This window comes from Anopheles nili, chromosome 3 (genome assembly GCF_943737925.1).
Source record: "Anopheles nili chromosome 3, idAnoNiliSN_F5_01, whole genome shotgun sequence".
Lineage (NCBI taxonomy): Eukaryota > Metazoa > Arthropoda > Insecta > Diptera > Culicidae > Anopheles > Anopheles nili.
Genome location: NC_071292.1, coordinates 62110158 through 62135351, shown reverse-complemented (window position 1 = coordinate 62135351; position 25194 = coordinate 62110158). Strand labels below are relative to the sequence as shown.

At 49.0% G+C, this 25194-nt stretch overlaps 2 protein-coding genes across 2 annotated transcripts in view; both read left to right on the top strand.

Moving 5' to 3' along the window:
- Positions 1–1728: 1728 nt before the first annotated feature.
- On the top strand, positions 1729–21915 carry LOC128723651 (sensory neuron membrane protein 2). The gene is made up of 8 exons (XM_053817412.1): positions 1729–1957; positions 11698–11855; positions 11942–12089; positions 14817–15071; positions 15142–15371; positions 15439–15638; positions 20934–21052; positions 21129–21915. Exons 1-8 carry the CDS (start codon positions 1847–1849, stop codon positions 21507–21509), a joined length of 1602 nt encoding a protein of 533 aa, XP_053673387.1. The 5' UTR covers positions 1729–1846; the 3' UTR covers positions 21510–21915.
- A 2007-nt stretch (positions 21916–23922) lies between these two features.
- The window catches only part of LOC128725216 (transcription initiation factor TFIID subunit 4), an 11696-nt gene continuing 10424 nt past the window's right edge, over positions 23923–25194 (top strand). The window contains exon 1 of the mRNA XM_053818940.1: positions 23923–25086. Within this exon, the coding sequence (XP_053674915.1) occupies positions 23923–25086 (1164 nt within the window). The remainder of the gene's footprint in view (positions 25087–25194) is intronic.

The following is a 25194-nucleotide window of genomic DNA, read 5'->3' as shown; positions in this document are numbered from 1 at the left end:
GTGATGATACACTGCTGTGCACTAATTTAGATTGGTTTTCCGCACCAGATTCGCTCTGTTCTAAGGATAAACTCTTGATTAGGTTTAAATAGCTCTGGTCGTTGACGAACGGTATGAATAGTTTCCTCACGAGGAAGAAAAACCGCCCCAGCCGGCACAATTGGCTCGAATGTGTAAGTAGTGATGATTTCATGGTGCAGTGTCCATCGAGTGAGAGTCGATTTACTAACCGGCACAAACGAGAGAGAGAGACCGCTGACCGAGAGAGTGTCATATGGCGAGCAAGCTGAAAATAGTAGCAGCCGCGAGAAAGCTCCGCCACGAGAAATGGTCGATGTCTACTAACAAAGTGACAGATCGAGCGCTTAGTAGCACGGCAAATAACAAACACGCGAACGGGCACGCCATCCGTAGTTCGCCTTGACGGGTGCCGCGCTGGTGTCAGCATTATTTTTTGCTCTCTCTATCTCTCTTTCTCTCTCCCACCATCCTGCAATGGGCCGCATCGAACCGCGTCCGCGAAGGCAAACGAACGGCAACGCGTGCTTCCATGCGCCATGTGGGCTCCGGGTCCGAGTCAGTTTCTCAACAGACGCGAACCGCGATTGACCTGAAAATTCACGGCTGTCCGTACCGTTCGCCTGTCGTGTGTAAGTAGCCGCCTGCGTTGTGGTGAGAGATGTGGTGTTTTTTTGGTGACCACCCGGGTTACTATGATCGGATGCAACTGAAAGCTCACGCAAGCTCGTGGCTTGCTGTGATTCGGAAAAAAATCCCAAAAGCACACTTTCCGCGAACAAGGACCTCGAAATCCTGACAGTTTGGTGTAGGTGAAATGATTCGCCTCGTGGCCACAGGTTCGTGGAAACGGTGCAACGTGCAAGCGCATTATTTATCGCAACGCCCGAACGCGAAGTGCAATCAAACAAGATAGCCTAGTAGCTAAAAACGTGTCCTCACCCACGGAAAACGCCCCCTCTCGAAGGGTACTTTGCTGTGTAGTGTACCGCGGTTGCCACAAGCGCCAAGGTCGGTCGCCTTGGTGTGAGCGAGTGGACCGCGGAAAATATGTCCATGTGTGCGCGTGTGTGTGTGAGCGACTCTCACACGGAGCATCCGGCGCCTGATGTCGATGCGGGTGATGCACTTCGATTGCGGTTCAAAATACATACAAGTCATCTTAAGCTTGCCCGGAGAAGGCATTCGGTGGCATTTGCAGCAGACAGCGAGAAAAAAGAAATATAAATCAATCAGCCGGTGGTGGGTCTGTGGTGGTTTTCAGGATTGTGCTTACTCAACTTCCTTGAGGCGTTGATTGGCTCGAACCTCTACGCTTCAGGGTGCAGCTGCTTACGGTTGCTAACTCGCAAGTTCACGGGCTTCACCATCGCGCCAATCTCGCGTGATGGTGGGTGATAATAAAAATTCCGTCTAGGATTTGTTTTTCTTTTTTGCCCACTGCTGCTGGTGTTGTTGTTGCGCTCCTTCGTCTAGCGCGATAATCCAGCCCGCGCACACCTGACGGTGCGATTTATTTTTTGATGTTGTTTTCATTTTTCATTTCCCTCCGCTTCACTGCTTCAACCCACCCTTCGTGATCGCGATCGTGGCGACAGTGTTGCAAGGTTTTTGTGCACTAGCTAGAGGCTGCCAGATGGGGCTGACCGCAGCGGGTTGACCTGAAACCGAAGTAAATCCAGCCATCATCGCCGTGAGGATTCGTGAGGTCAGATCACATCGACATATAGAGAGCGATCGAGAGAGAGAGAGTGTCGTGGTGGTGTAGTGAGTGAGTGATAGGACAACGAGAAGATCTCGGTGTCAAACTTAGTGCCCTGGTGGAACGATGGTGCAATGGACGTTGATCTGGGCCGGCATCGGTGCCCTGATGGCTGCATCCGGCGCCCTGCTCGGTTGGGTCGTATTTCCTCGAGCCGTGCACGAGAAAATCATCGAGGTAAGTGTTCCGCATCGGCCCGCCGAGAAGCTAATGACCGATTAGAACTAACACCGGATGGAAGGCGTTCGCGTCTTTCGCCGGTTACGAGGTGTTAAATGGCTCGTTATTTCCTGTTCGATTCTGTTGGGCAATTTTGCTTATGTTTTTCTGTCTCCAATTCCTCGTATAGCACCTTGGAATTTGGGTCGCTTTGAGCAAGCTGACTACATTATTTTTAATACTGTTGAATATTAACCACGTTTTGGACGGGACACGGTTTGCAAATACTGTCAGCTTTGGGGTCTCAGACTCAAAGGGGTCGTCTTACCGGGACATTTGAATATGTCAACGCGGTATTTCATACATATTTTATTGGCAAATCGCTGCTCGGTCAGTAAAAAGGCTCATCGAATGCTAAATGCATGGCTTCGTCGGAACCAATGAGGTCAGGCTTCAGCAGGTAGAAAACCCGTTCCAAGCGACAGTCCCAAACGATGATTGAATGCTAATCGAGTGTCCCAAAAATCATCCCTTTCATCGAACAATACCTGGGGCTATTTTATCCACCGAAAAAATTCATAATTTCCCTAACATACGTTGCTGAGCGCTTCAAATCGTGAACCTAAAAACGAGCGCCCTAAATTGGTGGTGGGTGGTATGCAAGCGCTGAGCGAGATAAAAAGCTTATATTCGGTAGGTAATTTAATATCGCTAACCTTGCCACCATCGACTGGTGCCCCCTGGATGACCTTGCCGCCCACCTTCCAACCGACCCCGAGGGGCACGTTCCGTTGGCTTCCTGCTTTTCTGCTGAGCGTGTGCACGCGTGATAAACACTGACCCACCTGGCGTGAGGTCCGCTACCTCGTTGACCTTGCTGGACGAAATCCCACACACGAAACCGCGTATCAGATCCACGTTAGAAATGTGTGTTTTTATTCGTCTCTCCTTTCCGTATGCTGCCCCGAAACGCCCTCATGTTTCCGGTACGTGAGCTTTTTCCTACCCATATGGATCGCCCCCACAACGGTCGGTCCCATCGCTTGGTGGAGATTTTAACAACCATGATAGTGATCGTGTTTTCACTCCCACTCTAACCACGTGGACCCAGCTCAGCACGGTTCATTAAACGTGCTGCGGTGTCCAGCTAATGACCAGACGAACAAACGCCGATTTCAGCATACCCGTAGTTGTGTCAAAAGCCTCGAGATCCTCACTCCATCAGATCCGCGGGACTCGACCCGGCCTAATGATACGGTCACGGTGCGGCTTCAAGTCGGGCGATCGTGCGTTACATAATGCGAATCTCCTGGGCGCATCTTGAAACAACGGCCGGCTGAAGAACTGGTTCGAACACGTTTGAAAATATCATCGTGATATTTGGGACCCGCGTGGTGACGTCGTCGATCGACGTCAAGTTCCTCCCTCTCGGAGTGATCGGCATCGAACAAAAAAAAAATTTCGACTGGAGTTTGGGAGTTGTTTGCGCCACGCTGGAGGCTTAGCTACCGTTCGAGTGGACCCTAGCTGAGAGAGCCCTCTTAGCCGGGTAGACACACAAGGAGGTTGCGTAATTCAATCGTGAGACGGTCGAAATTCAATTACGGTTCGGTGCCGGTCTCGGTTGTGAATCGAATCTTCGATTTTTGTGAATAAAAAAAAAAGACCCCGGTCAAATAATCACGGTGCAGGAAACTCACTGAGACGTTTTTTTTATCTGTGTTGTATCCTAACGCATTACATTAGCCTAATGAAGCGAAAAAATGGCGAGCCATTATCGAACGATAAATGCGGGGTAATTTTTTCCGCTCGGCGGCATCGTGCTATTGGTTTTCTAAGCAGCAAAGCTTTAGCTGAGCTTACCGCTGTTTGTACAACCGATCGCAAAGGAATGCTGCAGGTGTGAGTTATTCATCTTGCCCTTTTTTTCTACTTTCTCTCCAACACCGCGAAGCCACTTCAAACAGGTGGATGAGCAAATATACTCCCAGCTGCTCACCGGCGGCTTCAACAGTTGTTTGCTGTCGTTTTTCTCGAGGATTTTTGCTCGGTTTCCAACCCCACCCGGTTGGATGCTGATACGCGCACGTGCACACGTTGCGTAACTCCGACAAAGCGTATTATTTGCCAGATTCTTGGTAGAATACGATGATTCACGCGCTTATTCGCACCTCGGCGGGGCAATTTGTTCCCGACACGGGGTTCTACGGTCCTCTAGATGGAACCCCCTGTGTTTTTTTGCAGCCCCTCGAATTGACGTCAACGTCTAATTGTCGCCATTCCGAGGCTATCGCTTTGGAATCATTGGCGAACCTTCACCTCAACCTCGAACTTGCGCCCGCAATAAATCTCCATTTGGTTGGCTCCGCTCTTCGGACGGATAAGGAGTAGTCAGTGCTGACTTGTCATCGTTTCGTTCAACTTCCCTCGGACAGGAAGCTGTAGTGCATGTAGTATTACAACCGCAATTACAGCACATTTCGCGTAAAACCGATTGCGACGACAACCATAAGACCTTCCCATTCCATCTCCGGTGAGCTGAGCCACGGCTGAGTAATGGTGCGCGATCTTTGACTGCAATTTGCTCATCAAGGCGGCAGCATTGTTAGAGGATTAGGACGTCCCTGTAGCGTGGTTCCGCCCGCGCGAAAGAGACGGAGTTGTTTGGGGGTGATTTGAAAACAAAAAAAAAACGAAGCTTAGTAGAGGGTGGCAAAAAAACACCCCCAAAAAAATGATACATCCACTCAAACGCCACCGAACCGAAGCTCATTTTTCAGATATATGTGTGTTTCTTTTTTCATCCTTTTTCCGAGAGTAGTCATTCGTCAATTGGAGAAACTTCACCCACCCCGAGACAATGCAATTGATTCACGCGGGACGGTTCACTCAAGCCACGTGTGAAGTTCAAGATCACTTCCGATCCTCGGTTGCCTTCGATGCGTTCTTTGCATTGCAGATTACCTCCCACTCGGCTCAAAGGTGGGCGGTTCACGATCTTGACCCGTTTTTTTTTCTCCAGCCCTCTCCCTTCGCAAGGTCCCTTGGCAAAAGGAACTCTCGTGAGGCGGAATCACTTGGGGTTGGGTGAGAGATTTCAAGCTGGAATTACGTAGCGTACGTGTCGCGAAGCGGTCTAATAAATGACACCAATTAGAGCCAGTTTGACGGGGGTCTTACCTTTGCGAGCGAGCCTGGCCTCGTCCGTCACCTTCTGCGTGCCGTAGAACGCCATTTTAGTGAAGTACAGAATTGCCCCCTCTCTTTTCATCTCTTGCAATGGCTTCCGCTTGTCTCAGCTTCCCCACGATAACGAATATCCTTCAGAGGAATCTCGTCCATCGGCTGAAGCACTCAGCGCCACTTCGAGTTTCAGTTTCTGCGCCAGTGAAAACGGTAAGCACAACTGCTTACTGGGAAAGAAAACGAACGGTTCGACCTACAAAGCTCGCGCAAAGATCGATCATCAATGCACCCTCGCTCACACGCTTCTTGCAACTCCTCCGGTAGCATCTGCCCTGAGCGATCGATTAATGCGGCTTTCCTCCGGCGTTGGTTGGTGAGCTCATTTTGGCACCATTTTTAGGCCACATTGAATAATAACACATGCTCCGCTCCCCCGTTGTCGGTTGTTGACCGAACCAGTTCTACGAACAGATGAGCTGCCCCAAAATCTTCGCTGGTTCGGGTCGGTTAGGGGTTGCCTTTCTTTTCATCTTCTGCTTCTTTATCTTCCCGTGGTTTCTCTCTCTCTCTTCAAACGTGCATTCACCTCGCCGCACCTTGCCACATACAATGAACCACAATGTTTGCCGTTGGCTGCTAAGCAAACCTGGCCATAATTTGCACACGCACAACGATCCGTCGGTGGATGCGGTTTGGCGTTGGAAGCAGGTTTCCTGCCTTGTTTGCAAGGAGCGCCGGTCAATTGCCGGTCCCGCTATTGACGGAACAAAGCCAGCCAGCCCTTGCAGCCGGAGAAACCGCACATCGTTGATAGCTGCCATTGATGAAGTGGAAAAGATTGAGAAGTGAAGCACGTGTGCGGCAATGCGGATATCGCTTCCAGCGTTACTGCTATTGTTTCCAGCGGTTTATCTATGCCCGGGAGATTTATTATGATTTTCTGTATAATCAATACCCAGGTGCAGGTGTTGCGTCATTAGCCGGATAATTCTCCACGGAACATTATTATCACTTTTTAAATTAACTTTTGCCATCAACAAAAGCAAAAAATGCTCATATACCATGAGATAACGAATATTTTACACAAAAGACTTCAACGACTTGCGAATTTCAACGAATTTAAGCGACGAACCCCTGCTTGAAACTAAATCATTCGTTTCATCCGTTTTGCACGTCGTTGATGTAATTTTAGCCTCTCAACTGGCCGAAAATGTTTCCTCCCACCGCACTTCATACCAACGCGACACATGTCAACGTGAACGATCGCATGCAGCGCTGGCAAAAAGGAAAAGTTGTTCTTCCATTACACACACGTGTGATTTGCATGCATGGTGCGTGGTGCAGACACTTGCACGAAAAAAAAACCTGCCCTCGTACCAGGAATGTCGTGGTGATTTTACACCGTGCGCTTGGTAGGTGGTTAAAAATTGAAAGTACAGCTAATCTCGCCCGGGTGGACTCTGCACCAGACCACAGAACATGCGGGCGAGCACGATCGTTGGACGGAGTTGCACAATACCCGGCCGCTTGGTGGCGCTGTGTCGATTTGCGTGATCCTTGAGCATGCTCACTAAGCCCGATAGATTGTGGTATATGCTCCTCCGTGATCGGTTCACGATGGATAAATATGCAAACAAAACACCGCACGAAACCGACGCACCATACGGTGGAGCGATCATGATCGGTTGTCCTATCCAACCGGTCGATCACAGATCAGGCATTACGCCATACTCACTATTTATGCTCTTTTCGTCCGTTAATTGTTCAGCCTTAAATGCCAAAAATGTCCACCATGGCAAAACATTGGCCAACATCTCAGTGACTTTCAAAACGCCAGCCAGGAATCTCGGTGAGCTCCGCCAGCATTATCATCGTGTACGATCCCCCTCCTGCTAAACGACGCCATCATCATCATCATCAGTGGCGGGCGGTGATCGTGCGGCGCGCTTTCCCATCCCATCGGAGTTCAGTGAAACCGAATGCAGCTTCTGGAGCTAGAAAGGTTAACCCATTGTCCCGCAGAACAGCCTTCTTTCCTGACCGTATCGGGCAGTCACAATTGGCTATTAAAATATCGTTTACCACCACTTTGTACCGCTTTGTTTCATGCGTCGTCATTCTTCGGCGACGCGTGGAGCACGATATCGTTTAGATAAACCCGCCCCAGATGTATCAGGGAACACATAATTCAACCACCGAAGGGTCGGATTTATGGCAGCTTCGTGTCTCACACAAAACGTGCCTCCTGACCATTTGCTAATTGTTCGGTGGCTCAAACACCACCGCTGGCTAGCAGGAGAAATCCTCCCCGAGGGTAAAACTGCTGAGCTTGCTTGTCCCAATGCCAAAACCCCGTGTGGTCGCACGAGGCCGTGTTTGTTTTTCTTCCCCAGGCCCGGGAACTGCGGTAGGTCAATTGTTTTCCAGTGCGGTGGCTTCTTTTTCTTACATTTGTCGCTTACTTACTGTAAACCGTAAGCTCTCAACCCCATTCGTCGTGGTGAACAATCGTGGTGAACAGCATACTTGTCCACCCTCGATCGATGATGATCGTGGCGCTGGCGACGTGCGTTATTGGACCGATTTGCGAAGCATGTCGCCGAACCTTGACCGTTTTCACCAACGAGGAATACCAATTGGGGGGATGTCGCCGCGTCGCAGTGTGCTATACATACATATAAATATATGTGTCTCGTCTTTCACAATGCACCAAAATCAAAACGACCGGCCCCCAAAGCCAAGGCAGAAAATATATGTTTGTGTGAACGGGGCGTATTTGAGGCGACAACTGTTTAGCCCTCGACACCGTGCTCAAATGCACGTTTTGCTGCACTTGCCGAGTGTCCAAAGAGAGCTAGTTGAAACCGGTGATGTGCGATCATCGTTCACCTCGATACGCTATCTTTTAGCGGCACATTTGGGTCCTTTGAAGCTCGTTATTTACTGCACCATTTAACCGCGGATGGCAAACAAACGCACTGTTCGATTGGTGCGATGTTTTGTTTCATTCCACCATGTGCGTAAGCATTTCCAAAAGCGCCCCATTAGTGACATTAGCGTAAAGGATTAAATCATTACCGCGGATAATCGCACAGCATGTATGCTTTTGGGCTCACGACACGACACAGATCATCGTTTGGTAACGGAAAAACCGGTTCGGCCACCCACCGCAGTGGTACCGTCTTTTAGGAGATCGTTCGATGGCCTGACACGAACATTTTATGCAAATGTGCTGAGAGTGTAGGGCAGCTGAATAAATCTCTCATCGATTCAGGCAGGATTGTTATGAAATAGAAAGTTTATTTTACGGGATGATTTATGGTTTGTGTGAGGGTGAAATTTTATTTTTACATGTTCCGATTTGCGGCAGATCAGAGTGAGATTAAATTACGAAAATATCACTAAAGTCTATCGTTCTGTGTGCTGTAATATGTAGCTCACACGAGCTCAGACCATATTTAAGCATATGACTCACGAAGTGCATGAGCTCATCCAGGTGCACGGAGAACAAACGTTTGTTCTCACATCAATTAGGGTTAAAATTGTTCGTAATACATCCGTACGATCGGTTCATTCTGATTGCGCGCTGAAACCAATTGTTGTTAGAAAAGGTACGTATTTGTTACCCAACGCAGCAGTAATGCATTATGGCACCTATGATCTCGTGGAATGCGGATTAAATGTAATTTTCAAATAAGCGTACATTTATTGTATAACGATTACCGGACACCGTTGCATACGTTCCCTGAAACATTGGACATTTGATATGCTGATGTTGTGTGCTACCATTTCTTTTCCTTGGTTGAGGGATCCGGGTTGTTTCTTTTCCAGTCGATTGATTGATTAACTGGTTCCTTTTTTCCACCTCATAAAACCAGTCTCTTGTTACATAGGGGACTATTGGGTTTTTTTTTCTCTTACTCTCTAAACCCACTACGATCTGACAGCAGATCGATATTCCTGAAAAGAAACGCTGATGGTGACATTTTACCACCACACCACCCATTGAAGCACCGACAGGTGATTGCAAATCCAACACGAAAGCCGCGGGGAGAAAGAAAATGCAAAACTTTCTAACATACAATGGCGAAGGTCCGGATCGGTTAGACGGACTCGAGGACACTCCACACGGGACGTGAGTGGGCTAATTCCGGGAGCACAACACTGCATCCGGCTGCACGACGAACTGCGAATAGGAAAAGTGGTCAATTTTCTCGCGCACCAACGGGTAATTCGCTTTTCCTCTTGCGCTAGGTCGCCGGTGGTTAACTCTCTCTTTCCATGGTAAAGCTGTCCCCCGATCGGGAGGGAAAAAACTCTTGGACCGTTCGCATCAATCGAAGTGTTTGCTCAAGTGGGATTTCAGGGAGCGCTATCGGTACTTTGAGAAGGAAGGAAGTGTTTTACGGTGGCTCCCACCGATGCCTTCGAACGGTCAGAATTGCTCAATTCCACATGCGATTAACGACTGGAAAACGAAACCTACTAATCTTCGGACCGCTAAGCGTTGTCTTCCACCTTTCTTCTCGTGAACGAATACGGCTGTGTGATCCATCGCCGCCATTTGTCGATGAAGCGTCGAAGCTGAACGACAGCCACACGCATAAGCAGCTTGAAGTGCCAACTCGCCAATAAAATTACTTCGCAACATCCCGTACGCGCCACCGCCACCGTCTGGTGCAAGTGTCGTTGACTTCTTGGTGGAATTCGACGCTCTTCCTCTGGGATGACATAATCAGTCGAATCAGGCAATCGGGTTGCGAAAGTGAATTCAATCACTTATGAAGGCAACCCAACTCGTTGGAGAATGAAGTGCAAGGCGCTCCATGCGCTACGATGAAAAAAATTTTGTATTGAGAAAGGAAAAGCTGAAAGTTCTTTTCCTGTGCCTTCACCTCAGATGTGGTACAATCTTCAGATTCACCTTTCATTGTCCCCCGTGCCTGGCCTACTTATCCAAGAGGCGCAGAACTGAAAGTTGTTTCTTTTTCATTAAAAAGGAGTTATTCCCTGCCCTTGAGGGTGTAAGCGCACCAAAGTTTGAAAGCAAGGCTGAATACGGCCAAGACCAATGTGGTGCTATCACCAAAAATCTCGAATGTGGTTACAATGCTGGGTTGGTCTGTCTCACAACACACAGGTGTCATTCAACTCGAAAGTGTAAATCAGTGGAAAACTTTCTGGGTTTTTTTGTAGCCTATCTATCCTCATTTGGAACTATTCCCTCTTTCCTGCCTAACCCTAGTTTTCATTAACACCTTCATTTAGGGCTATGTTGTCAGAAAATAACGGACGCAAATAACAACGCTTGGAAACCGTCTCACTGGATGACTTTGAATAAGCCATTAAATGTAATTCGTTCCATCGTTCCAATTCTGTTATATGTTACAAAAACCTGGTAAACCTGGCAAACCATCAAATAATATTGCTTCCCGTATCTCTTTTTATCAAAACCATGCTAACCCACGTGCATGCAAATGCAGTGAATCATCAAATAAATACAGTAGCAGGGTTCATTTAACAGTGACCTATCATCAATAGCTGCTCCGAAGACTTTTTGTTGAACCAAAAGACCTCATAAATTTTTACTTCCAAACCATATTCAACCAACATGGATACTTCTCTCATTTCAATGAATGATTGCTCTAGATATGCATCTTATCAAAACACGGGTGCCCAACTACACCAGTTATAAATTATTTAATCAACATGCGCGTGTCGATCAACATTAAGGGACCGACGATAAACGTGTGAGGTTAAGCGACCAGCGGCAACGCACATAACGATTAACGTATGTATTGTAATGTTGTTATCACTGGTTATGTTCACCGGGAGGGGTAGTTTTCCTTGAAACGCTAAAAAACGCTTAAAGCGATGTACGCCTGAATGTATGCAATTGGTATAGCGCAAACCACAAGCACCAACCACGCGATGCGCTCTTCAGTTGATGTACTTTTCCTTATTACTGCTGAAAATTGAGGCAACGAGTCGGTTCTATTAACAAATGAGCCCCTCCATTCCCTCATGAAACTCATCCCCTTCATGTTGTGAATGTTTAACTACTCACACTACAATTCATAATGCTCAAAGACCAGATCATATGCTACAAGATACGTCACAGTAAACCAGCCGTCACGCAGGTGACCATTGCTCGTGATGATACCGGTGGGCCACGATGCATTGTATTTTATTTTTCTCTCGACTGAATAATCACATTACTCGAGTGTAATTGAGGGTGAAAGTAAGCTATCAAATCTAAGCGAACAATAACATCGATGCCGATGCGTTGATAAAGGACGCACAGGGAAACGAGCTTAATTGAGCTTTGACACGAACAACTTCCATTTCTTTTTACAAACGCGGTCAGGGCTACGATGAGGGCGCTCTTGCTGAGTACAAGGACACTTTTACGCGTGGCCTATTGCCGTCCCGAGCCTTGCGCGAAAGAGGCTAGTAGAATGGATTCGAGTTTGGGAGTAGGTCACCCTTGGCCTTAAAAGCTCTAATTAATTATGTAACAAAAAACATTACTTATACCGCTTTTCGCCGCGATTTGCTTTCTCTTATTTTAGAACACAGAACTGAGGCAAGGCACGGATCAATACAAACGGTGGGAGGCTCTGCCTCAGCCGCTAGATTTTAAGGTCTACATTTTCAACGTCACCAACCCGTACGAGGTGATGCAAGGACGCCGACCGAAAGTGGTGGAAGTCGGACCGTACGTGTATTTGTAAGTATCATCAAAGTGGCAGTCAGCAGCGCTGTTTTGAATGATAATTCACGTGTGAGCAATTGGAATGCCGTCTTTTTTTTCAGCCAATACCGCCAGAAGGATAACATACGGTTCAGCCGTGATCGTTCCAAAGTCCACTTCAGTCAGCAACAGATGTATGTTTTCGACCCGGAATCGTCGTATCCTCTCACAGAGAACGATGACCTGACGGTGTTGAACATGCACATGAATGTGAGTAGCTCGCGATGTTGTCTCCCTAAAACCGCGAATACTAATACGATCCACCCTGCCCCTACCGCCCGCGAAAAAGGGCATTTATCTGTCCCAAAGTGACCCGCAATATTGACATTGTACAGTTTTGCTACCACAAACTAATCCCACAAACAACCAACACAAAAACACCCACAGAAACGATACGATTTCAACACACATTCGGGGGCAATCCAGTAGTAAAGTCCGCGGCAGAAGCAAACACTGACCATGGACTAATTAATCCTTCTCCTTCCACCCTCTGAAGCCTCCAACACTCGTACACTTTGTGAACTGCAAACGATCGGGAAATGCCGAGATCAGGCGAAAAAAACGCACTTTAGGACGGGTTGTTTTTTGTTGTGTTCTTTTTCCCGACACTCACCACCTTTCAATGAAGTGGAAGCCAACTTCTCCGGGACGTGACTGGAAAGCTGATAACAAAAAAAAACCGTCTCATACCACTCATACATCGTGTGCATCCTGTGCTGCTGCATCTCTACTGTCCCATCTTCTCATGCCCTCTACTATCTTCTTCTTCTTCTGCTTCCTCTTCTTCTTCTTCTTCTTCTGAAATTATGTCTCTCTTCTGTTTTCAGAGCATTTTACAAATAATCGATAACCAAGCAAAGGAAACGATCACCAATTTTCGATCGGACGTGAATAGCACACTCGAAAAGATACCCGTAGTTAGAGTCATTAAGCGGATAATCGAGCGCACCACGCCGATCCAAGTAATGCTCCACGATTCACTAGACTAGACACTCACTAGCAGATTGGTTTCTTTTTCTTTTCTGTTTCCATCTCGTGCATCTCCCGGGGAGGGGGCGTTGGGTAATCAGTTGTGTTAGTTTCTCTGTTTTCCTTCCGTTGGCTTTCATACGCTGCTCATACTCCACTGCGCTGTTGCACACGATTTCCGGTGCATTCCGGATGCAGTTTCGTCTCGCCCATCGCCATCGAATGGGGTAGTTTGTTCGGGTTTGCGTTGCATTGGTCAGCATGTATTATCATTGTATTTGGTTGTGTATTAATCCTGCGATTGTTCGGTTTGTTTGTTAGCTCTATCCTAGTGTAAACTGCACGAGTCTCCGGTACCGGTGATGTTTCTAAAAGAGCCATCAAAGCAAGCCGGTTCGTTTTGGTTCACCTCACTTTAACCACGTCCTTGGGGACGGTTCGCTGTCCGAAGATATCATAGTTTTACGCATTGTTTTGATCGCTCATTTTCTGGAGTTTTTTTTGTATTTTTTTTGTTGTATATTCTACTTTTTTCTTCTACGCGTACTATCATCTACCGTGAGGATCGCGGCCGGTACCGCCTCTTTGGGAACCTGGCAGCATTAGATGGCGAAACCGCGCGCACATTCTGCGTTCTGGGTAGTGTGTTGCGTGGTTTCCTGCTACCGTTGCCAGTGCTTCCTCTGGGTGTGTGTTTGTGTGTGTGTGTAACTGTGTGCATAAACCATCAACGTTCGGGTGGCGGACTAATGGGTTTTTGGCTCTGGTCTGGTCTCTTCTCCTCCTGCTGGCCAATGCAAGCCCCTTTCACGTGCTGGTAGATGTTGGATATCATCGCCACATTTTCATGTTCATCCTCATGCTACCCTACCGTTAAGATCACCCAGCTTCATTCGCCAAACCTCATCACAGTCCACCAATGCCATCCGAACTGGTGCTTGCTCATTTTGGTTTTTCACACAAACGCCACCACCCATGCACACACGACGACGCGACGGTGAACGAACGGAACCGATCACGGACGCGAGTGCGCCGGAAGGGGCTGTTTGGCTTTGCCAAACGCCACACCGCGAGCTCGTGTGGCGAGAGGGGCGAATTTTATCATGGCTTTAATGCGAAAACAAAATAAATGAATCCTTTCCGCGAGCTGTGGCTGAGTTTGAGCAACCCCAAACAGCCAAAAACAATCTGCAATCAATAACCAACGAGAAGAAAAGACGGACACGGAAGAGAAACAAGAAACGAGTGACCGTACCGAGGGTTCGTCGATTAATCCGCGCATCGCGCATTGAAGTCTTTCGTTAAATTTACTGCAGAATGCGCAGTACGATTGGCATGCAAATTTACGCTCGTACTTTCTAATCTCCATCTGGCCCACATTTCGGTGTCAAACTATAGGGGACAACAAACAGACCAAAATATCTACACTCGACTCTCCGGTCCCGGTGTACGCCACCCAGCGTGCATTTGATCGTGTTCACCATGACATTCACCAGTGTACGAGTAAAACTTTGACTTGTGTTCCTCATCCTTCCCACCCATCTCCCGCCATCTTCTTCTTCTTATCACGCGTAGTGTGTTGCTACTCACCCGACTAAAATTAATCAGATTCATCAATCACTAACCGCCCGGGTGCCCCTCGCAGCACGCAGTGACTAACGAGAGGTACCGCAGCACTGTTTAAGCGCCAGCCTCGTCGCGTTGTGTGGAACATCAATCGATGCACGCATGACATTTACCGCGCCGTGTCACCATGCACGCACTCATGCTCATGATTTCTCTTTTCTCTTCATCTCTCATTTATTGTACGGCCCAAAAAAACAATCAAACCACAAAACCAAATCTGCTCACTCACTTATCGTTTTGCCTCGCGCGCTTATTCCGTCCGCGGAAACGCGTATATAAAAAAATATTGTATACGAATCAATTCGAAATTGCATCCGTTGCATCGGACCGTCAACGTTGCAGTCGATTCTGCAAATCGCCGAAGACGAAACGTACGACAGCCTGCGGTTGATTAACGCCGAGCTGAACCGCATTTTTGGCCGACCGGACACGATGTTCCTGCGGACGACACCGAAGCAGTTCCTGTTCGATGGTGTGCCATTTTGCGTGAATGTGATCGGCATCGCGAAGGCGATCTGTAAGGAGATCGAGAAGCGCAACACCAAAACCATCCGCACTATGCCGGACGGTAGCCTGCGGTTTTCGTTCTTCAGTCATGTAAGTCTCTTGGCTTGTTGAGTTTCCAATAACTCGATGACTTTCACGTACATCCTTCATCGTTTCACAGAAAAATATGACCGACGACGGGATGTTTACGATCAACACCGGCATCAAAGACCCGTCCCGGACGCAGATGATTGAGATGTGGAACGGCCGGACGACGTTGGATGTGTGGAATAATCGAAGCACCGGGTTGACGTCGTCCTGCAACAAAATCTTCGGCACGGACGGGTCCGGTTATCCACCGTTCCGTACCGGCATCGATCGGATGACCATTTTCAGCACGGATATCTGCCGGTAAAGCGCAACCTCGATGGCTCCTCGATACTCTTGGGACTGAATCTGAATTTCGCACACATTCCAGCACGGTGGACATCAAGCTGACCGGAACGTCCTCTTATGAAGGCATTCCGTCGTTGCGGTACGAGATCGATGGAAATTTCCTGCACGAAATCGGTCCTGAGTACGGTAACGAGTGCTATTGCGTGAATAAGATACCTAAGTCGATCGTTCAAGCCAACGGTTGTCTCTACAAGGGAGCGTTGGATCTTTCTAATTGTTTCGGTAAGTTCAACCGAGCCGATGGATGAAGAGATGATATCAGAATGTTAAATTTTGGGACTGGATCAAGACAAACAAAAAATGTTCTGACGCAATCCAAGCACTGTTTGCAGAAGCTCGCTAATGGCTGGCATTACATCACTCATCGGCGATAACGTGTGATAAAGCTTGATGATGGATTTAATTGAAGTGCGAAAGCGTTATCTACTGCCAACAGTAATCAATTCCAATTACACACAAATCCTGGGTGAATCTCAACCACGCGCGAATGGTTGCATGTCCACAAAACGCACAGTAACGCTCAATCAGAAAGCCGTTCGACACCCTTCGTGAGGGTGGAAAGCGTGCGTAAAGGGGTGGAAAAAAGCAGTACAGTTAATTTTATGCGTACTGAACCTGCGGAACAGGTTAGGCTCTAGCGGCAGCTATTTTTACAGCCCCAGGGACAGGTTACACGCGAGCCCCTAGAACACTCCTCGAGCGTGTTCTAGCGTAGGGTTGGGTTTTTAGCTTTTTGTTTCGTTTTGTTGGGTGTGTCGAAACCGATTGGTTGCTTCGAGAACTACCCCTAACAGATGGTTTATGGCGGGCCTTATCGAGTTCGAGGTTCGAGTTCGATCGATCTTCTCTCTCGATCCGATCGACACCCTTTTCACACCGATCGCAAACTAATTATGTCGAAGCGCAATCCGATGCTTCACGCCAGAAGGGCCATCTCCGTCAATAGGGTTTTGTTCGATCGCACGATAGCCCACCCGATGCACGCAACTGATAGCGCGCCTCGTGGGCAAACACCGGTCTGACTAATCGTATGTTTCCCACATACGCCTTAGACTCCGGCGGTTAAGCTCAAATGCGCCATTCAAACGAACGACCGCCACCGATTAAGCCGCACAGCCTATCATCTCAGCAAAAAGGGGCGAAAATTGCCATTGTTTATCAACAGGCGGGTTATTTGCTCGGTAAACATTTGGCCAGTGGCAGCACAAAAATGCCCATTGGGGGGAAGAACTTGCGAGCAAATGTCAAAGGTTGGAGATTTTTGTAATTCCACACGAAACTCGATATGCAACCATCGGGAGCATGATGGCGAGTGTCATTAGTCAATGTCAAGTGGCCGTTGTGCTTTGTTTCACCTGCCGCAATACGTTTTGTAATGCGTCAGCGGCTACTGAGAGTTGGAGCCCGAAATGCCATTTTTTCGAACAACATTCCAATTGAAACTCCTCCGTCAGCTCTTGCGATAAAGAAGCTTCGATCGAGAAAAAGTTCTACCATAAAAGCCAAATTTACATTTCTTAGTACCACCGCATCGGTGACCGTGATTCTGGGGAATTCTTGCAAAGCTCCAAAGGTGATGAATGGTGATCTTAAAGACCCACCCATCGGTCTCAGTGTCCAGTTATGCAAATGAGCCCGAAACGTGACCAACGGAACTGAACCGCAGTTTTTGGAGTACGCCATCATTGAGCCATCGGTTTGAATCATTCCGCTCTTTGATGCTTTATCGGATCATGTTTAGAAGGATGTGTTTTTTCTCGCGTTTCCAAAATTAGACGATCAATTAGCTTTATTTATCAGCCCAGCAGACACTGGGTACCGTGCACGATCTGGCGATCCGCTAACCGTCCTGGAACCACCGGTTAAAGTCGCTAAATCTGGTGCTCGTGACAGGTGGCAGTGTGGTGGCAGCAGACGTTGAAGTCTCGACGCTTGCGCTGGAAGACGATGCACGGAGCCGTGAAGCGAACGGCTTAAACGTGTACACAGGCATGGCAGTTGTGATGGCCGGTCGCCGACCGAAATGATTGAGATAAAACTCGTACAGGCTCGTAGTTGCGCTTGTGGTGGCTGGTTGACGGGTTGTGGAAGGAGTTCTTGTTGTCTGCCATTGAGTCCGAGTTGGCGCCGAGCTGGTGCTGGTTGGTCGAGTACGACTCGTGGTCCATGATGGCGATCTTGCCGTACTTGCCCATGACCTTGCGGTGGTGGATCGTGTGGTGGTGGTGATCGTGCTCCTCGTGCTAGTGGCTGTGGTGCTGCTCTCCTCAAAGCACCCACTGATGTAATGTTCAGAGCGACCCTTGCAGTACGGCTGGTACACAGCCCAGGCGTTAAAACCGTCACCCGACAGACGCGTGTGCTCCTCGTAGATCGTTCGCATACACTCAACGTCATCGGTAAGATCGTTATCCTCCAGATCGGAGCAGGACAAACCACAAACCCAACCTTTACCGGGTGGCGAACACCAGTAGATGTCGCTTATCTGGAACAACCCGTGATCCTCGCTACCATCGGCGTTCAGGCGTCCGATCGCGGATACATTGTAGTTTGATTCACGATGTGCAATGCACACCCAGGTTGCGATCTGCTCTAACGGGAGCTCATGCCGGTAGTACAACTCTTGAGCCAGCTCACACCGCTTGTAAACCTTGCCACGGGGGTAGTTTTTGGGTGGTGCGACAGGTCGTCGGGTGGTCGGTGGCGTTGGAATGATCGCATTTTCGCCTTCCTCAAAGCACCCGTCAAGCAAGGATGCGCTTTTGCCCTTGCAGTATGGCTGATAAACGGCCCAAGCGTTGTAACCATCGCCTGAGATGCGCTGGTGCTCTTCGTAGATATGCCTCATACAGGCCAGGTCATCTGTGATATCGCCATCACGCAGTTGATCACACGCGATCCCACAAACCCATCCACGACCTGGTGGAGAACACCAGAACTCGTCGCTCAGCTGGAACATGCCGTGATAGCGAACACCTTCTGGTCCTTCACCGATCGCGGACGTGTTGAAGTTTGATTGATACTTCGCGATACACGCCCAGCTGGCTGTTTGCTCTAACGAGAGTCCTTGGCGAAGGTGAAGCTCTTGGGCGAGTTCACAACGCTCGAACACCTTGCCTGGAGATGATCGGGGTCGTGTCGCTACAGGTGTAGGTGCCGTTATGGCAGGTCTTGGTCGTACACTAGCAGGACCTCGTTCATCTTCTACGTCGTCTCCGAAACAACGACGTACAAACTCATCGGCACCTTGTCGGCAGTACGGTTGATAGACGGACCACGCATTAAAGCCGTCTCCTGACAATCGCTGGTGCTCGTCATAGATTGTCCTGGCGCAGCGTACGTCATCGGTGATATCGTCGTCCTTCAGCGCGGCACAACTTACACCACATGCCCATCCCGATCCTGGTGGAGAACACCAATAGATGTCGCTAATTTGGAACAAACCGTGATCGCCACTACCATCCGCGTTCAATCGACCCTCAGCCGAGGTGTTGAAGCGACTCTCATGGTACGCAATGCACACCCACGTGGCCACCTGCTCCCGTGGCACGTGGAACTTGTGCAGCAGATCGTTTGCGAGCTCACACCGATCGTACACCTTACCCACGCTGCTGCCTTGATCGAGGCTCTTGACGGGGATGGTAGCAGGTGTTGTCGGTGCGACGACCCCCGGACGTGGTTTCTTAGCCGTGGTCGGGAACTTCTGCTCGTTGTCGAAGCAGTTGTGCACAAAACTAGCCTCACGACCCTCACAGTACGGCTTGTACACCGTCCAGGCGGTGAACCCATTGCCTGATATTCGTTGGTGCTCGTCGTAGATCGTCCGTATGCACCGGACGTCGTCCGCAATGTCATTGTTGCGCATCGCCTCACACGTGACTCGGCACGCTTTTCCGGGCCGGGTTGCGTCCGACGAACACCAATAGATGTCACTGATCTGGAACAACCCATGATCACCACTTCCATCTGCGTTCAATCGACCTTCAGCCGATGTGTTGAAGCGACTTTCGTGATAGGCGATGCACACCCACGTGGCGATCTGCTCCAGAGGAAGTTGATGTCGGTCTCGCAACTCTGTGGCCAACTCGCACCGCTCATACACCTTGCCAGCGGGTGCCAGTGCGACTAAGTTGGCCTTTTTGGCCTTGGCGCGTTTCCGCTTGAAGTACGCCTGCACCCTAATCACCTCCTCATCCAGGCAGTCGTCAAACGCAACCTTTGGGGCTGTCAACCAGGGTTCGTTCTCTCGCTCCCGACACGCCGTCTTGTAGATTGGCCAAGCCGCGAACCCATCTCCCAGCTCGCGGACATACGCAGCGTGGATCTTCAGCATGCACTCGATGTCATCGTCCAGTTCGTCGTCCAACAAGTCGTCGCAAGAGGCTAGCCCACAGATCGACCCATATCGAGCACATGCGTACCGATCAATGATCTGGAACAGCCCATAGTATGCACTGCCACCAAACCGCTTGAAGCGCAGATTTACAGCGGACCCGTTGTAATTCGAACCGTGCTCAGCAATGCACAACCAATCGCTGATTTGCTCCTCAGGGACCTGCTTGATCGCAAGCTCACGCGCCACTTCACACCTCGTCCAGGTATGGCCACTCGCACAAGACACGCCGACGATCAGCACGATCGCGAGGATAGCGAAACTCACGCGCGGACACATCCTCATAGGGGCAATCCTTGCACAGCACAGCACAGATTCGCGCTCGATGCGGACATTACCGATCAGCACGATCAGCGATCCGATCCAACCGGTTGCGAAGCATTAACTGACGGTGCATTGCCAAGCTAGACCCGGTAGAACCGCTCGCTCATCGTCAACCTCAGAGAGCGCAGAGTTCGAGTCGTTGGTGGGGCATCGCGTTTGCGCGGGCTTTTTAATGGACGAGCAAAAAAAACGCTGTCACAAAAACAGCCCGCGTGACGCCCGCCGAGAGGGTGGATTTTATGAGAAGCTGAGTAAGCGTGTTTTTTGGGGGAAGATTGGCACGTTTGCTGGCCGATCGCTGGCAAACCGATCTCGATTCTCCTGTCTCTCGATCGCTGATCGTGAACCGAGATTGACGAATCGTTCTCGTTTAGCATCCATTCTCTCGGATGAGGTGCGCTTATTTTCGTCACGATTTCTGCCCCATTCATGCCTTGGCGTAGGTGAGCGTATAACGGGTTTGATGGTGCCATCAATGGATCATCGCTAAAAGCTGATAATCCGGTACGACAAGTCAATTAGAATGAACTATGACTCCCACTATGCTCAAATGGGACACGTTTTGCAGTAGAGGATCTTCTAGAGTTTGTGGCAACGTTTTTTTTTTTTTTTGGCAGAAAGCAATAGCTCGTTCAGGGATTTTCTGCTTTCAGTTTCATTTGAATGCAGCTGAATCACGTCACGTTCGTGAGAATCGATAAACTTCGTCTGCGCTTAGTGATTTCCCTATTCAGGCAGGTTCGGGGCGATGTGATTAATAGCTGTAGTGATCGTTTTATGGCTTTTGCTTTCATTATTAGATGCGCCCGTCGTGTTGACGCTTCCTCATATGCTGGGAGTTGCCGAGGAGTACACTGCACTGATCGACGGCATGGACCCTGAGCCGGAACGTCACCAGATCTTCGTGGATGTGGAACCGGTAAGCGTTCGACGCGTGGAAGGAATAACGGCCATATCGTACGAATTTACGACAACTTACACTTTACCATCCACAGTACACCGGGACGCCCTTGACCGGCGGGAAAAGGGTACAGTTCAACATGTTCCTGCGCCGGATCGATGCCATCAAGCTGACCGACCGGTTGCAACCGACGCTGTTTCCGGTTATCTGGATCGACGAAGGTATCGCACTGAACGAGGACATGGTTAAGCTGATCGATGACAGCCTCATGAAGGTGCTCAGCCTGCTGGACATCGTGCAATGGGTGTTGATCGGGGTAGGCCTCCTTCTGGCCATCCTGATGCCAATCGTATACTTCGCCAAACGGTGCAGAGGAGACGGAAGCCGAAACATTAGTCCTGCTGTAACGGCAACCACGAGTGCTGCCAGCCTCTCAACGGCGGCAGCGGGTGTTCCTGGCAATCGAATGAAATGACCCTCGCTGGCGATGCTCAGCTTGGACTGATGCATAGGCTGTCGCCAACGGAAGCTGTCCCCAACCGCTCCCCAGGCTTGGTGAGATTGGTCCGTCTGGCGGTCGCAACCTTTATTCTGGTGCCAATGAGATGTGCGTGCGTGTACGAGAGACCTTGGTGGGAGAAAATACGTCAGAACTGTTACACGTGGGGACGAATCACGTGCTTCCATCAAACTGAGTCACAAAACCGATTCCGTCCATTTACGATCGGGTTGTTACGTATGATTCGAGTATTGAAATAGCTATCGCCGTTTGGTATACGTTCGCGTCTGATGAACGTATTTGTTTTCTTTTTTAATGAATGTGATTTACCGTAAGTGCATTACTGTAAGCAAAAAATAAAAGATATACATTTTCCAACAAAGCTAACGTGTCTGTTGGCATAAGTTGTTTCCTTTAAGCTTTGATTTATTCTTTTCTCTTGAGCGTTCCAGACTGGGTTTTGTAAAATAAAATAAAGCTACTAGAGTAGTTGTTTTACACAATTTATTTCTTCAAAATGTTTTATTGTAGAAATTGTCTTTTAACGGTTCCGGATTTGACGTGGATGTATTTCAAACGCTAAACTGACATGCTACATCTGACATCGCCGTTGAACTAGCTGTCAAAGGTTGTGTGTTTGTGTTTGTGTTTGTATGTGCGCGCGCGCTTGTTTTGGATGCTACCGTTCATTGCGAGGAATTTAGTAGATTTTTTGATTTAAAGTTAATTTAAACCTTGTTTTCTTGTTGTGAATATACGGAAGAAGAGCGTAGCCGTGCTGTCGGATAGAAAAAGCGAAAGGGTAATTGTTATGTTCCTAACGTACGGGCGGTTTTAACCAGCTTGGCAACGCAAAGAAGAAGAAGCTCTGGCGTTTGCGGTTGCGGGAGTGGAGTTCCGGGATCTGGTTTTCTGGCGTGGCGGCGATAAAGGCGAAGCATTTTACGTGAACGAAGTGCGTACGTGCTAGTTGATCAACGTTGCTTAACTCCGGATGAGAGTTTTCCATAACGCCTTTTTGCATAAGTGTAGTCAGCCTTCCGTGCAGGCATTTCTCAGGTGGTTTTAAGTGCAGTGGTAAATGTGTACTTCATCGTTCATATGCTAGCGTCCTGTCTGACTCAGCCAGGTTTTGGTCCTTGGAAAGTGGAAACATATTTCTGTTGTGTTGTTAGTTGTAATCTTAGTTCGTTATATTTTCTGTGCCATTATGCTACATTTACTTCTTGGGAAGGTAGCGGCTTGAGGCGATAAAAGCATTACCACTGGAAGGTGGTTGCAGTCTGGAAGCGCATGGTGTCACCTGCAAAGGCCATCGAACTTCCGATGTCCCTACGTAGGCTTTTCTTGCGATTCGTGAACCGTTTGGCTCCGGTAACCGGTTCTTATCGGTTGCGTTGGTTGCTATGCTAAAGCCCATGCAAAATTTATAGTGAGTGACACGGAAGATATCGGTCCGTGGTATTGATTAGGATAGTCAGGCTGGAAGGAGCAATAAATGCAATTTTATGGTGCGTGCCCGGGGCTGCACGGGAGTGGAAAATAAGGATGAAATGAAATTGTTGACAGCTGAAACAGAGCATCAGTGACGCTTCAGAAACGCTTCGATGCGTGCTTCTTTTTCTCTTTCGCTCTCCCGCTCTCGAAACACTTCAGCATCGGTGGGAATTAAGCATAGTGCATCACACCTAAATTCAATGTCGTTACAAATGTCTTTTTTAAAGCTAGCTAATTGCTCTAATGCTGCATATTTTGCGGTACTTATAAAATAACACAGTAAATGTGGCCCATATGAGTAAAACAAGATGCCAGCAACGCCTCTAACAAAGCTGAATCGGCGAAAAAGAAGCCCGCGATAAGCGGCAGTGCTGCCAGCCTGTAAGGGAATGAGGTGCGCGTTTTGCGTGGTTGATGTTGATTTCAATGCTATTTATAGCTCGAACTACATTATTTTTGGAATGTCTTTTAACAAAACTGTTGATCGAAAGTTAATTTCGTCACGTATCATCAAACATATTCCAGATTCAGTTATTGTGCGGAGAAGAAAAAGCTAAAGTTAACGCTGTGTGACGTCCGTGGTGAGAAAGCCATTTGACAGTGAAGTGTCGGTGGCGCGGTCAGTGTGGTGAATAAAAGTGAGAAAATGAAATAAAAATATCGCAGCATTAATCAAATTGATGCGTAAATTTACGCTGGCGATGCGTTAAAAAATATTTGCAGCTCTGCGAACGCGTCCAGAGCCGAAAACAGGCAGTTATGTTGATTCCAAATGACCCCGAGCGCACCACGATGACAGCCAGCATGACAGCTTGTCGACCGAACCCTGTTGAAGTAGCGCCAGACAGTGGTTGCGTTCGACTAAAAATGGGCAGTGGGTTTTCAACAGAAAATGGCGTCTGCCAACTTTTTGGACGAAGCTCTTAAATCAGACGTCGATGAATCCGCGGTGAGTGCGATAGTCGGTACGTTGGAAAATCAGTTGGACGCAAACACGAACCAAGTGCAACAAGTCGGAAGTGTAGTTTCGTCGGTTTCGTCAGCGAACAGCGTGAAAAATCAATCTAGTGCACTTGCGGACGCAGCAGCAGCAGGCGTTGTGTCAAATGGGGCTACGACGACGAGCAGCAGCAGCAGTGCTTCACCAGTACCAACGGCAGCAGCAGCAGCGCCAGTATCGACGTCTTCTCTCATTCAGCAGAAGAAACAAGGCGGCGGTGGCGTTGGCCTCCACCGTGGCCTCATTACGAACGGTGAAATAGTGTCGAATAGCGCGAACCTCGGCGGTAGTGGCAATAATATCATTAACAACAATACGATTACGACGAATAATAACAACCTTGCAAAGACGTTCGTGGTGAACGCGAGTGCGGTGAACAGCTCGATAACGACGGTGGTCGGTGGGAAAGCGCCTGGGAGCGGCAGTGTCGGTGTGGCGTTATCGAGCAGTGGCCAGCAGCGAGGCTCAATTCCGGTAACGGTGGCATCTACGGGAGGTTCAACCGGCGGAGGTGGAAGCGTCAACATCATCAGCCAGCAGATTGTGGTGCCCGCGAGGAGTGTCAGCGGCACCGTTGGCCACCAGCCTCCTCCGCCGTTCAACATACCTCCCAACCATCAGCAGCAACTAACCTTCTCGGCGCCTACGGGCAACAGCAATAACGTCGGCGGCAGCATCGTTCTCGGCAGTAGCAACAACCACATTGTAACGTCATCGAATATGCCAAAGAATGAGCCAGTGAAGGTGGTTTATCCTGCAGCCGGTGTCAATATGAACAACAATCGCGTCACGCTGACCCCATCCTCACTGCCGAACGGGACACTGGCGATGTCTCAGCAGCCACAGCTGATCCAGACAAACGTAGTCACGGCCGGCGGTGCGGCCAAGACGATCGGCGGTGCAACGATCCAGCAGCAAGCGGGCACCGTAACGCAGCAGGCGCAGCAGCAAGCCGGTGGCGGTCAGCAAACGTTAATCATCAAGAACCAACCCGGCACGGTCATGAATCCTGGCGCACCCGGAATCGTGACGGTTTCAAAACCGATGAACAATCAGGTAATATCCGCTGCACAAGCGTGTCGCGTGCTCTTGAATATGTGTATTGCTACCGAATGGTCGTTGTTGTCGGGTCGAACTCTCGCGTCTGTCTACCGCGGTTTGCGG

Coding starts and splice junctions, on each gene's coding strand:
- LOC128723651 (XM_053817412.1), top strand. CDS start 1,847: ATGGTGCAATGGACGTTGATCTGGGCCGGCATCGGTGCCCTGATGGCT. Junction 11,856..11,941: donor GTCGGACCGTACGTGTATTT/GTAAGTATCATC, acceptor CTTTTTTTTCAG/CCAATACCGCCAGAAGGATA. Junction 12,090..14,816: donor TGTTGAACATGCACATGAAT/GTGAGTAGCTCG, acceptor TCAACGTTGCAG/TCGATTCTGCAAATCGCCGA.